Genomic DNA, 15,046 nt, shown 5'->3' with positions numbered 1-15,046 from the left:
GTGTATATATTTCGCAAAAGCTGTTGTTGCTGACGAACAACCACCGACACAGAATCTATATTTACTCGATGATATTACTTTAGCCTTCAGTTACTGACCTAAGTTTTTTAATTGTAGCGCGGTCTCTTTTTAAAGATCGAGACAGTCTCAAAAAGTGACTGTTTAGTCCATTGATTAAATGTCCTTTAGAATTTTTAAAAATTTCGTTTATAGAATAACACTGGCCCATTTCCCCCTTGGAGTGAGGTAAATGAAGTTATAGAGTAACCGGTGGGGTAACCAGTATAATACTCTTACCTTTCGAGTAAACTCGAGCATTGTGATAGAGATTCCTTACAAAAACTATTCAAGGCATCTGCGATGGCGTCAATGAATGTTGTTTTGTTGAACTGAAAGCCAAATAAACAAATAAATGAAATGAAAGATGCTTAGAGGGGTGCAGATACCAGAGGATAAGTAAACTTCACATAAAATACCATTTCAGACACTCTTTGGAATCCAGTGGATAAAGCAAAACTAAAGAAGAAAAAGAGATTTTTTGTGAAGTTTCTTTGACAACAGTTCGTGCTTTTGGATAGAGGGTATCCGATTTCTCTGATGAGTCGTCCTCGACAAGTTTTGGGCAAGGTTTCTGCTGACCGTATAGAAGATCAGCTTAAGATTGAAACTTGACAGTTATTGTTAATTTCAATCTTTTGTAATATAACGGGGAAAACTGCTAACGAAAATAAAACTACAATATCGAATAATGCTGTCTGTTTTAATTTTTCATGTCGTAGTATGAGAAAAGAAATCGAAAAATTCTGCTAAGTTACTTTAAAAGGTTTAATATCATTGAATGAAAGCGAACAACGAGGAATCCAGCCACATCCAGTGCACAGCAATTTCTACCACAAAGAACTTTCTGACTTGAAGTGAAAATCTACTCCATAATGAACTCACCTTTTCTATCCCAACACCTTTAATATAAACAATGACGACTTCACTGCCTTAAAAACGAAGTAAAAAGGAAATTCATAATTTATAAGTCAATTAAACATGAGCTAAAATTTTGCAGACATTTGGACACAGTTAAATTATGTGATGTGCTATGTCTTGCTGAAAGTTGTTGATCAAGGAAATTTTTTTTTCAATTTTGGAGAATAACATAACTTTACATGACAGAATTTAAATAAGCAAAACCAATTATAAAAATAGTGTTTAAAAAAAGCGCCAAGCCACCAACCGACACGTGCAAGCAACCGGAAGCAACATAATAGAGAAGGGACTTCAGTTTGTCAACTATTCAAGTGCATAGTACCCTAAAATGACATTTCTCTATGCTTTGTCTCGTTGGAGATATGTACAAACTGTAAGTAAGTGTTGACAAACAATGACATGCAAGTTATATAGCGGATTTTCTATGAAATCAGAGTTTCAAATGCGCTTTACCACGCAATTTGGAGGACTTTACCATACTGTTTAAGGGGCAAATTGCAACCCTACAGTTCATAATTAACTGATGAATCATCTGTTTACACTTAGCTTTCTCTTGCTTGGGCTTGTTTTTATGCATATTTCTTGCGTCGTATAAACCAAAAAAATAAAGGTCTTGGCCATTACTCTAAAGCTAAATGCGCAAAAAATATATAACTTACTGAAATCAACAGAGCAGGTTTTACCACCATAGTACCCTACACAGTTGCACTTGTAGTCATTGCCAATCGTTTTACACGTTCCTTCATTGTCACAAGGCTTAAGCCTCTTGCAGTAGTCAGAGGCAGCTGTTGGCGATTTGATGGTAGAGGAAGCTTGAGTAGCCAGTGACGTGGAAGAAGGTATTTTATCTTTGGTAAGAGTTGGGCATGCGCATTGGGCAGCTGTTGGCGATTTGATGGTAGAGGAAGGTTGAGTAACCAGTGACGTGGAACAAGGTCTTATATCTTTGATAACAGTTGGGCATGAGCATTGAGCAGCTGTTGGCGATTTGATGCTAGAGGAAGGTTGAGTAACCAGTGACGTGGAACAAGGTCTTATATCTTTGATAACAGTTGGGCATGAGCATTGAGCAGCTGTTGGCGATTTGATGGTAGAGGAAGGTTGAGTAACCAGTGACGTGGAACAAGGTCTTATATCTTTGATAACAGTTGGGCATGCGCATTGGGCAGCTGTTGGCGATTTGATGGTAGAGGAAGGTTGAGTAACCGGTGACGTGGAACAAGGTCTTTTATCTTTGATAACAGTTGGGCATGCGCACTGATAACCAGACGGTTTTATCAGACAGAGGTGAGTGCACCCACCATTGTTTGTAGCACAAGGATGATCAGCTGCGTTGAAAAAGGAGACTTATGTAGATGTAAAAGGCTGTAAATGAATGTTTTGCCGCTAGCACTAAGGGGGATTTTTTAGATGATGGTTAACGAAATTTAAACTCTGCAGTGCATGTTAAACCCATGAAATTCCTAGTAAGCGTTATCCCTAATAAGCAAATGAGACAAACGAGGCAGAGAAATAATTTTTGGCATCAGCGGGAATCGAACCCACGACCTTCGGATTTGAGTCCGTTGCTATAACGATTGAGCTACGAGGCCAGACCCACCAAGTCGTGGGTAATAATGGCGGTGATTGCGACAATGGGAATGTGAAAGGCTTTTTTTCTTTGCCTTATGTGGTCTCTCTTCTTTTATGGGTTCACGGTCTCTTACTTACAAGAAGTGACATATCTGCTCTAAGTAGGTATTTCTTTGAGATGTCACTGAGTTGAGTGCATCCTTACGCGATCATTATGGGGGAATCGACTAGAAAATTAAGGAAAATATTTCATATGCCGTTTTCTGTTTTCTAAGATCGTATTTAGACGCCGACAAAATTTGATTTGTTCAGTTTCTTTTGCAGAATTCCTAATTTTAGGGATCAGGGCCCGGTTGCAAAAGAGCGTCTTAAGATATAAGGCCAGTCGTTTCCCTGTTTTCTGCTGTCGTTCCCTACCTTCCGAAGGATTTTCTCAGTCGCGCTCTTACTGTGTTCTCTATCATCAATAAACTGCCTTTAGCCGAGTGATCCAATATAGCGCTTGAGTTTATCCTTCGGAAGGTAGGGAACGACTACAGACAACTCCCACTTATCTTAAGATGCTTTGTGCAATTGGCCATAGAAAAACATTAGTTCCAAAAATTAAATCTACTGATATTTCTTTTTCCCGAATGTTGGCTTTCAGAAAATATAACGACTTTTCTCGTCCCATCGAAAATTAAAGAAATTAATTTCCTGTATTGATAAAGCTTTAAGTGAAAAAACACCAAAGAAAACACTCGCTTTCTTCACAATTGAATCAGCTCTTCTTGAGGTTATTTAGGCCTTCCCAACAGATGTTCAACAAAAGGACCGTCAACGGAGTGTGTCCCTGTTATCAGCATGTTAATAACATGAACTGTACTTACATTTTCCTGTAGCATTGCCTTTATGAATCACTATTGCCCGGGAATAAGTCAACCCCGACAGCACAGATTCAACAAGGCCATTTTTTCTTCTCTTGTTTGTGCGATAGACATTGCCTCTTGAAGCAAAATACACAAAGTTGTCATCAACAGCTATGGGATATGTATAAAAAAGGTGCCAGTAATAATACAAATCAATAAGTGTCTCTGCTGAGCGGGTTGAGCTGTACAGGTCAATAAACATCACTCTTTGCCTGTATGCAAAATAAATTCTGTTCATGTCAACATCCATTGCAAGACTGCGCACACCATGTACTCCGTATTTACCAAATGAATAAACGCTTGCTTGATTTGCTCCATCCAGTTCTGCCCGTTGAATAAAGTTCCAACTAGACCAATACATGTACCTGAAAATTTGATGATATCTTACTGACTTACACACAACATATTCGTTTGTATCCCGGGGGAGGGGGTACTCTCTTATATGGGCTATATAGGTATGTGCGGCGCCAAAGGATATGGTTTTTCAGCCGCTTTCGTCATAAATAGGGTATCGATTTTAGCCATTTTGCCGCCATTTTGGTAATAAAAAGGGTATCAATTTTTGTACTCTAGTCTTGATTCGTTTTTTTGGTTTTGAAGAAGCTACTTCTTCATCATGATGTTTACAGCAACTGTGTACGTGGCGCAACGGCTTGTAATGCGCTCCGGTCATCCGCTGGACTCCATGGATTTTTGAACTGAAGTTGACCAGACACTATTAGGTCATAAATAAGGTAGGGAAAATCGCAGATTTTGGTCATAAATAGGGTAAGGGCTTTGGGAAGCGGGCCGCACACCCCTATCCACTTTTTTTTGGGAGTACCCCCCCCCCCCCCCCGTTCTCTTTCAAAAAAGGCTGTAATTGATGTAGAGAAAAAGGACGAAAACGATGCTGGGGAAAATTACACTGCACGAGAGGTTAAAGCAGTAAGCCTGGAAAAATGTGATCAAGAGGGTAGTAATCAGTCAGTAGTTGTTAGCACTGATTCCACTAGAATTGTTATTTCCTATAAATAAAGTGATGAATATAATACTTGTTAATCCAATAAATTGTGCTGCATACTATCAGTCTCCGTGATTGCATTTATTTTTAGTGCTTAAAAGTTTTAGTCGATAAAAATGGCACTTCGAAACAAAAAATTAAGTCGCAACGAACGAGAGTTAAACGCAAACGGTACTGTTGACAATGTTGTAAGCTATCAGTTTTTGTGCACTTTATACATTAAATTTCCTAAAACAGGCTGCAATATTTTTAGTAATTATAGCCTGCACACTGCAATAGTTTTAATATTGCATCCTGCACACTGCAGTCTTTTTAATATTGTGGCATGCTTTTTTAGCGCGTTTAATTTTATTACCCCTGATAATTTCCTGCTGACAAAATGGACCGCCTCCGTTTTTCTCAAACTGTTGTTTTGTCATCTTAAAGACTACAATCGTTGATTTAATGAAGAGAGAGAACAATAGAATTTCATGGGGATCAATAAATGAGTTTGAGAAGTGAGGTTGCCAATTAACAAATCGATGGCAGTTTTCTATGGTCTATACTCTTTTAGCATACCTCAGTGACCGACTAGCACGTAAACGCGCAATCTGATTGGCTGCACAGGTGCCGTCTAGCGATCGATAGTCGGCACCTGGAGCTGTTGAAAATGGCATCCCTCTGCGTTTTCGTGAAGTTTGTGAAGATGACGTGCAAAACGTTTTGCAAAGTGCCATTCCAGAAAAAAAAAAAAACAAAGAAAGCTACGAAGTATGGAATGTGCATAACAATTTCCGAAATGAAATGCTTTATTTTAAACAAACAACGAACTGCGCGTAAGCTTACTTAAATTCGTAAGTAAACAAAACAAAGTTGTCAAAGAAAAGTAACAATTGCGGTTCTTGTTTTGTTTTAGATTGGTTTTTAACCCAAAAAGAAACTACGACACCCATTAAATAACAAGTCAAAGTCGAATTAAAAATGTGTTTGCAGAGGTTTTATGTGCCAGTGAGACAAACAAATGGCGAACCGTTTAAGGTTTCTTCACTTAAAGCCATCCGAGCGGCCATTGATAGATATTTGAAGCAAGCACCTATTAACAAGCCGGGGTCTATCGTCGGTGATTATGAATGTAAGAAGGCAAATGATACGCTAAATGCAGTCTGTAAAAATCTGATGCAAGAGGGAAAAGTTTGTCCAGTTGTTCATAAGCGAGCAATTGCAGAAGCTTTTTGAAAGTGGTCAACTGGGAAATGCAGATACAAAAGATCCTAAACAATTACAGCAAACCGGTGGTTTACACATCCTGTATTTCGGGAGAAAACCAACACAGTCTCACTCCAGAGACGTTTATCCTCCGCCAAACACCCAGGGTTACGTAGACGATATTTTAAGCTGCGAAGAGACTTTCCGGGGGCGGTTTTGTCGACAAAAAACTACCAAGGCGGCGTAAACGACAACACCGACGAAGCAGACGGCAAAGTGTTTGTCAACTCTTTTCCAGAATTTGAAAATGAAAAGGACTTTGAAATTAAGCTTAGTTTGAGCTTAACATCATTTTTTCTTCTACGGTTAGCAAGTTTCTGAGACTGCGCAATGTATGGCGAGATCACTATGTAGCTTTGTTTTTATTGATGAATGAACTTTGATGAATGAACTTTGCAAATGCGCCAGTTTGTCAGAGCGCGCGCGATTTAACATGCATCGTTGCACAAATGTATCAAAATTTACGAAATAAAAATACTTTTTTGCTCGATAGATCGATCACTGAGGTATGCTAAAACAGTTCGCCCCTCGCCAACTATCAGCCGATACAAACCTCGAGCTTGCCGTCTAATTGTTAAATAGACCATAAAATGACGTAAAAAATGTTCAAAACTTAAGTAGAACCACGAGCCGCAGGCGAGTGGTTTCACTGCCAAGTTTTCGACATTTTATGGCGTCAATTTACGGTCTATAAGAGTATAGACCATAGAAAACTGCCGTCGATTTGTTTTCTACAATAACATGGAAAATGTACGAGCGGAATTGGCTATTTTTTTCGTTGAGAAAGCGCGCGTGTTACATCTGCCTGTGCACCTGACGACACACTAAGTGATAATTATTACATACCCTCTGGTTGTGTCAAGAACAATGTCATATGCCCACGGTAAATTAGACACCAACACTTTCCAGTAATCCCCATTCAGCTTTGAAACCTCTATGGTTGCACCACCACTGCTTATCCAGTACACATTTCCACCCACAAGATCCAAGGCGATACCTTCAGGTCTAACATTTGATTGAATGTCTTCCCGGTTCTTTCCATCTATTGACGATCGTGCTACAACGCCAGAATACCAGTCTGTCCAGTAGATTCGACTTTCGAGGGCATCAAAAGCCATTCTGTATAGATTTGTGATGTTATACAACGGGAGTGTGGTAAGAGTTCTAGCGGGTACATTCAGTGAAGACATGGAAATTGTTTTGTCGCGATAATTTATGTTGGCAGCAACCAAGATGAGATCACCAGGAACACCTGCAGATAAAACAATAAAAGTTATGTCCTTGCCTAGTAACGTGCAAGTGATAATTTTGGAGTCACTTCATCCCCATTTAAGAACGAAAACGGATGCTTCTATTGATACTAAAGAAGTTATCTGGGCAACTTGTTTACGGTAGTTGTACCCACGACTTCCTGAATAATGGCCAAAGGTTCTGATCTCTGAATTACATTAGTTCCGTGAGAGTTTATGTTTACTTGCTGGGTAATATAGACAACATAGCTTGCCCCGTGTTTGTCTGTAGTTGAGAGGCTATAGATTCCAACTTGTTTGCGGAAAATCATGGTTGCCTTTCCGTTGAGTACGATTGGGGATCTGCAAACGACCATGAATAATTTCTACTTTTTTGCACTAGGCAACATACATGTCTTTTTATCTTCTGCAATATTCATTCCAGGCAGGCACATACACCTCCGGCCATAAGGAATCAAGACGCACAGCTGTGAACATCCACCATTATTCCGGCAAGGAGACTGCACTGCAGAAAAAGACAAACGAAAAACGTCAAAATAATAATACTGTTTAATTTTTTTTAAAAAAACGTTTCCTCTTTGTCATGGTTTTACCTTTTAAAATATAACAAATAAACAGTTTGAAAACTTGACATATGTATGCCTAGAATTTTTAAAAAGGACTACTATGAAAAGGAAAGACGTTTAATCTATGAAACATCGATATCATTGATGCTGACACGGGATTGACCTCAGCGTCAAATTCTCGTTTTTGCAGCTGCTGTCAGTAGAAGTATTACTACTTCTCCTGGATGCTATGAGTACGCTAGTCCATTCCAGGGATACTGCCAGCGGTTTTGCAAGGCTCCCTAGTAATTCACGGGTACCTATAAATGCACTTGGACTGAAAGACGGAGACAATGTTGTCTTGTTTCAGGGAGCAACATTTTCGGATACAGATTCCAGCCTTGAGCCAAGTCCGACGCGCGAACTACTGCAGCGAGTATTGCTTGGGTTAGATTTTCAGTTTACTTTTTATTGCATTCCTGTTGAGTTGCAGGCAAAACATGATCGGCGTATTGAAAGAAATGTGTTTTCAGTTAGTTACAAAGGCATACACTGATAAAGAAACTCCGAGTTTTCCCAGCAGGCGTCGAACCTATCACCTTCCGATTACTAGTTTGCATGTTCTACCATTGAGCTACAGGCGACTCGTGAGAGGTAGGCCATTAAACTAGGTTTTGTCACCTATAGGTCAGTGGTAGAGCATCGAACTAGTAATCAGAAGGTCATGGGTTGGACTCGGATATTCTTTTTCCGAGTAGGCATGCCTGAAAAAAAAAATCTATCATTTTCGGGGTACTTTCCAAATTGCCTTGATTTCAACCTTATTGGATATGCATATTTAGCGTTAAATTTCCTAAATAGCCAGAAAGTTATGAAAATAATGTAAATATCAAGGTCACTTGTATCTTTGAAACAATTACCTGGTATTTGAGTTCCAAGATAGCTGTGAACGTATATCCCCTTTGGATAAGAAAAGCCATCGGCTATCATTTGTCCTTTACTTGCACTAGTTGCTTCGGCTTTGAAGATGGCTCCAGTAAATCTGCCATTACCCTCTGCGGTCCAGTACAAGGTGTTGTTTAGCATTGTTAGACTTGTTGGACGGTGAAGGTTACCAGAAAGCAGGGTGAGGATCCCCATATTGCGAAGGTCAATGTATCGTATAACATTATTTGTTTTGTCAGAAAAGAATAAACGATTTCCAGTCTTATCTAAAGCCACATCAATGTAAGTCGATCCAACGTTTGACAAATTTGCAAGAACAATGATGTTGTTGCCATCCATGTCCGCTCGTGTTATTTGTGGACTGTTGCCAGTAGACGAGAAGTAAATGAACCTGTTCACCAGAGACAAATCTGATAGTTAACGATAAGCTCAAAGCCATTTGTTGCTACTGTTAAAGACGGATGGTAAACTTCATTGAGTTAGTTGTTGTACAGAATAAATTAAACTTACAATAAAAATGATGATTTTCAGTATGCAAGGAGTGGTTACCGCCTTGTACTGCTCGTTTAGGTCATAATGCTAGTATCATTTCCTTACTAGATCAGTCATAACAGAACAGACCATCTGGTCTATAAAGGATGTCCTCCTTTATTACCTCCTTAGGAACGGTGTGCCAAGATTACAGGGGCTTATATTCATTTGTCTTACTTGCCACTGAATCATCACAAACATGAAATGTTTTCATATAACTGCAGTCTTTTAGCATAATGTCTTAGGGTGATTTACAAGGTTCATTACGTTATAATGACCATTCTTACCCGGAAGTGCTGTCTAATGCAAGCCCTTGAGGCGACTGAACCTGAACGATAACTGTTTGATAGGAACCGTCCAGCGCTGCGACTCTGATTGTGTTGCTATGCTGATCAGTAAAGTAGATGTTCCTTCCAACGATATCTATCTCGATATCCGTTATTCCCTTTGAGTTCCTTATCACCGCTTGGTGCACACCACTGGTTAGAAGACCTTTGTAAATATCTCCACATCCATCGGACCAATAGATCGAATTCTCAATTGGATCGTAAGACATTGCTGTTTTCCAGTAGCGACATCTACCAGAGGTTCCAAAGTTAAGCATTGTTAACTCAGGCGGTGAGTCATGAGCAGGCTGAATTTGGCTAAAGTAGCATAGCTTACGACCTCCTTCACAAAACAGCAAGAAATGATCTGAATCTACGTTGAAAAAAAATCATGGAATTGGTATCTGTTATTGGAAGTTGGCTTTTGGGCTTCATATTTTGTGGTATTAAAAGGCTCTTCGGTCACTAACCAGTCAAGCGAAACGCATTCTAAAGTTGTTGTGAACTTGCTATATATAAGTGAATGGTTGACAGTATTAAAGTAAGTAAAATAAAATGTGATAAGTTGTAACCTGCATTAAAACAAGGCTAATTGTCATAACGGCTGTCAGCCTCAGCGGTAAGCGCGCTGAGCATTTTAATCGGTGCAATAATATCCTGTGGTCACACCATTAATTACTGTTCAACGTTACTCTAAAAGCTCTATCTTATATCTCCTCCACAGAGGCGCAGAGGCGATTGTATCAGCTTAGTTATAAACAGAGATACCTACAGTGGTACTTACCTAACCTTTCAGTCGCGTTTGAGCAGATAACTGATGCATCGCTATAGTGTCCGCAGTAGTAACCGTTGTGATCGTTCCACCCAAGGTGTTGACAGTGGTCAATAGAACTTTCAACACCAAAGCAATTTACACGGGTCAACCATACAGGACCGTTTCCTGGACCGAAAAATGCACTTTGTAGAGCGCGAACAGCTTTAGAATACCCCAATTGGCGACATACCACTTGTGCGTCTTTTATATCCCAGGCGTAATCACCGCAAACTGTTCCCCAAAGGCCTTCGTGCAATACCTCTACTCTTCCCTCGCCATGCCTGTATCCATCAGCTAATCTTACTGTGTTACCTGCGAGAGGACTAGTTTTGGTTACTATGGCTGTTTAATTATTGCTACCCTTAACAAAATAACATTAGTCTCTTTCAAGTAAGTCATGATCTGCACCTTCTTACTTGATCATCCTTTACATCTACTTGCCTGTGCACCCTATGAGGTGCACCAGGCGAGCCGCGTTAAGTTTTTGTGCGTGTTTTAATCTTATAACTTTCATTTAAACCGAAATGCTGAGAAAATGTCATGATTAAATTCCAAACGCGGCCACTTTATCGAAATCGGTATTGACTATCTATTAGAAAAACTCTTAAATGAAGGTTTGAAAGTGTCTAGCTGGGGCACCTTTGTTTGGAAGTCGAAGGTTGTTGTTCAGATTGTTTCTGTTGAATTTCTAAATAAAGATAATTGCTTTGGATAGAGCATGACCTCGATTTAAACGCCAAAAGGACCATTCTTAGGTATTCTCCCGCCTCGACACTATTTAAGCGCGGCTGCCTGTAGGAATCGAGAACTGCATTTCAGCGACCACTTGGTCGAATTTCTGACATTTCGTCTGAAGATACCGTTGGATTAACTATTTTTGAAAATCATATTTTAAAGTTTCAAAGTAATTTATTTTTTTAAGAAAATTGCAAAGTTTGAAATGCGGCCTAGGTGCGGTCACGGGCCGATGGAAATCGCGAAAATTTAGATCAAAGGACGAAGCCCCGTTCACGGTGTAAAATAACCCAATGAACTTGAAACTTTACACAAACCTAGACCAACCATCTCGCAAGAGAATTAATACAATAAACATTCCAAACACGCTGGCTGCTTTCTAAAGCATTCAGATTTGTGTACGCTACTCAAAATGGCCTTGAAACAATTGCCTATTTTCATTAAAATAAAACTGTTTCTGGTATGTAATTTTCTCTTAATTAAATCTCATATCTCGAAAGACGAAGAAAAGAACTTTATTTGTACCAAGTTTCAAGCTCTGATTCAAACTCTTTTCCACACAAGGAAGATCGAATATGCGTGCGATACTTACGGCTCGCAATTCACGTCACGAATTATAATGCACTTGTCATCGGCTTCCCCGAGGGGGGGACCGCGGGCTGATATTGGGACTTTGCTAATTGTGTATATCAAAGTTCTTGTATTTCCCCACCCGTGCGGGATTTGTTCTTGCAAAGTCCCCAGTATTTGGCGAACCCAACTGGATTTGAAGATGCACTTCAGAACTTTATTTGGGTTCTTTAAAAACTCGGACTTTGCATTCTGATGAAAATTGAACTTTAATTATTTTTTCTCGAATACTGCTATAAATCACTCCTCTTACTGTACATGCGCAGTATGGTGAAAATTTCAACTTTTCATTCAGTCCTGAATTCCCCAGAATCTGTTTTCAATCTATCCGGACTGATGAAGAACAAGGGAAAACACACTATCATGATGGTTCATTGCTGCTTCTAAACACAACGTCCTTAAGTTTCCTGAGTACTCTGAACAGTTGCTGTGATGCTTCAGAAATTAACATTCTTGTGAATATTTAAAAAAAATCAACTTTTTCTATCCTAAACAATTTAACAGACCGCTTCTATTATATCACTAACAAAAGACGACCTGTTGACCTTTAACAGTGACCTCTATAAACAATAATATATACACAGAGGAATTTTAAAGTTGCCTATGCCTACAAATACGTACAAATTTTTGGCGGATGGTCTGTTTGATAGACAAAAAACAATGGATTTTAAAACATACCTTCTTGTTCTCCTCTGCCATCTTGCCATCGATCGAGCGAACAAAAATCGTCCCCAATCTCCTCTCAGTTGAACATAAGCGAAGTTCCCATATTTTCCCCGAGAGTAGGGCATTCAAAAATCTAAGTCCCCACATTTCCCCCACCACAAGGGAAGAAATTTGTTGCAAAGTCCCCATAAAGTCCCCGTATTCCCCCACATCAGCCCGGGGTCCCCCCCCTCGGGGAAGCCGATGACAAGTGCATAAGATCAGAGCCGATTCACAAACACTTGACATCTGGAGCCCGTGAATGTTTCCAAACATCACATATTGGGCCCTAAAACTAATCAGACTGACTGAAGACAGCCATTCAATGTTTTTCGATCCCAGATTTCTTTCCTACTCTGCTCTAAAATAATATAGTTATTCCGGTCAATGAGCCTACGAAACACTTGCAACAAATTTGCATAACATTTTGATGTCGCAAGAAAAAGTAGTACAAATCAAACTTTACAGCTCCTTTATCTTCTTAAATGATGCAGTCGATCAGTAAAATGGAGAAAAACGTGTGACATTGTTCTTGTCGTATTGTTTTGAATGTTCGCGTTTAGCAGCGACGGCTTAAATCAAGAAGCCAATGTGACACTGAACAACTGTAACTCGATATTCACCTCGCTGATGTGGGTAACGTGCACGTGAACCTGGCCATGCACTTGTGCGTTCAGGGCGCTTTTAGAAAAGTACTGCTTGTGGGCCAAGCTATGACTACCCTGGTGATGATGACCTTGTCAAGCTTAAGGACTGTTTAAGAGATCTGAGAGCCCACCTTTCTAGCCTTGGTTTTTTCCGCGAAAAAATCGACGTTCAAGTATTAGTGTCAGTTTTTGGTTTTTTGACTTACAGTAATGCAGATCCTGGAACGTGGATTTTTTGCGAAAAAAAAATCTATCCTTAACCACATCCCCACAATTAAAAATAAAAAATTTGTAACTTTGAGGGTATCAGAGTAGTGAATTCCCCACCGACCAACCCGACCTCCCCCATCCCCATCCCTCCCTGGCGATAAGCGTCAATTGTGGTTATTGTTTACTTTCCTAAACCGGTTTTCTCGTTGTTCCTGCGGGTTTCTTTTAATTTTCGAGAAGATAGGAATCTTGCCAGCCTTGGTCTGTCTGGTGATGGCCACAAAAAACTAACTTATTACGAGCGCAAGCGGGTGACGGTCGTAACTACCTTATTACTAGCACGTGCGGGTGAGGGCCGTATTTCGCCTATTCATTTTCCAATTTCAGATTTCATGGTATTATTTTTTTCACAGAGTTAAAAGAAACTGGCAGGAACAGCGAGAAAACAGTCGAGGAAAGTAAACAATAACCACAATATTATTGACGCTTTAATATAGCTGGGGGGTGGGGGAGGTCAGGTTGGTGGTCGTTGGGGAATTCACTACTGCGCTCTCAAATATACAGATTCCATATTTTTAATTGTGAGGATAGCGGTTTTGGATTTTTCTTTTCTTTTCTTTTCTTTTTTTTTTTTTTTCGCGAAAAACAAAATCGACGTTCCAGGGTTTGTATAACTGTAAGTTAAAAGACGAAATGACACTAATACTTGAATTTTTTCGCGACAAAAAAAAAAAATCAAAGCTGGCAAAATGGGCTCTTGCATCTCTTGTACAGTCTTTTAGCTTGACAAGGTTTTCATCACTTGGCCCACAAGCAGTACTCTTCACTATTTACAGTTTCTAAAAGCGCCCTAGCCTGTACGCAGAGGATTCCATACCGAAATGCCTGGCCAGGATCACGTGCGCGTTACCCAAATCACCGAAGTGAATATCGAGCTACAGCTTTTGCAGTGTCACACTGGCATTTTGTTTTAAGCTGTCGCTGCTAAAAACGAGTACTCAAAACAATACGACAAGAACAAAGTCACACGTTTTTCTCCATTTTACTGATCGACTGCTTCATTTAAGAAGATAAAGGAGCTGTAAAGTTTGATTTGCACTACTTATTCCTGCGACATCGAAATGGTATGCAAATTTGTTGCACATGTTTCGTAGGCTAATTGACCGGAACAACTATACCCGGGACTATTTAACAAATAGATTCCATGTTGCCGTCCGTCTGTTCAGTAATAGATCACAGATGACGTCAAAATGTGGTAAGAACAAAAAAGTGGCACACGAGGCGCAGCTGAGTGTGTCACTGATGTTCTTACCACATTTTGACGTCTTCTGTGTTCTATTACTGAACAGACGCACGGCAACATGGAATCTATTTGTTTTATATAATAGAGGAACAAAAGTTGTTAATGGTGACGTCATGTATGCGTCTGTCCTCCAATAGATCATAAGTAAGAACCAATCAAAATGCGTACAGAATTCAGCTTATTATATAAATTATTTTAGAGCAGAGTAGGAAAGAAATCTGGGATCGAAAAACATTGAATGGCTGTCTTCAGTCAGTCTGATTAGTTTTAGGGCCCAATATGTGATGTTTGGAAACATTCACGGGCTCCAAATGTCTAGTGTTTGTAAATCGGCTCTGCCCTCATAATTCGTGGCGTGAATTGCGAGCCTCAAGTATCGCACGCATATTCGATCTTCCTTGAGTGGAAAAGAGTTTGAATCAGAGCTTGAAACTTGGCACAAATAAAGTTCTGTTCTTCATCTTTCGAGATATGAGATTTAATTAAGAGAAAATTACATACCAGAAACAGTTTTATTTTAATGAAAATAGGCAATTGTTTCGAGGCCATTTTGAGTAGCGTACACAAATCTGAATGCTTTAGAAAGCAGCTAGCGTATTTAGAATGTTTATTGCATTAATTCTCTTGCGAGATGGTTGGTCTAGGTTTGTGTAAAGTTTCAAGTTCATTGGGTTATTTTACACCGTGAACGGGGCTTCG

General features: G+C 39.6%; 1 protein-coding gene across 1 annotated transcript in view; it reads right to left on the bottom strand.

Annotated features, from left to right (window-relative positions):
• LOC146488093 (uncharacterized) overlaps positions 1 to 15,046 on the bottom strand; it is a 38,130-nt gene that overhangs the window by 3,501 nt on the left and 19,583 nt on the right. The window contains exons 11-19 of the mRNA XM_085121126.1: positions 10,088 to 10,429; positions 9,265 to 9,676; positions 8,422 to 8,837; positions 7,348 to 7,461; positions 6,553 to 6,958; positions 3,420 to 3,823; positions 1,638 to 2,306; positions 943 to 989; positions 298 to 389 (exon numbers count right to left, since the gene is read on the bottom strand). Coding sequence (XP_084977252.1) covers positions 298 to 389; positions 943 to 989; positions 1,638 to 2,306; positions 3,420 to 3,823; positions 6,553 to 6,958; positions 7,348 to 7,461; positions 8,422 to 8,837; positions 9,265 to 9,676; positions 10,088 to 10,429 — 2,902 coding nt within the window. The remainder of the gene's footprint in view (positions 1 to 297; positions 390 to 942; positions 990 to 1,637; positions 2,307 to 3,419; positions 3,824 to 6,552; positions 6,959 to 7,347; positions 7,462 to 8,421; positions 8,838 to 9,264; positions 9,677 to 10,087; positions 10,430 to 15,046) is intronic.

The sequence above is a fragment of the Pavona decussata genome, unplaced genomic scaffold (genome assembly GCF_977016875.1).
Source record: "Pavona decussata unplaced genomic scaffold, jaPavDecu1.1 SCAFFOLD_11, whole genome shotgun sequence".
NCBI classification, from domain to species: domain Eukaryota; kingdom Metazoa; phylum Cnidaria; class Anthozoa; order Scleractinia; family Agariciidae; genus Pavona; species Pavona decussata.
Note: the sequence above shows the minus strand (reverse complement) of the source record. Positions and strands in the feature narration are given on the sequence as shown.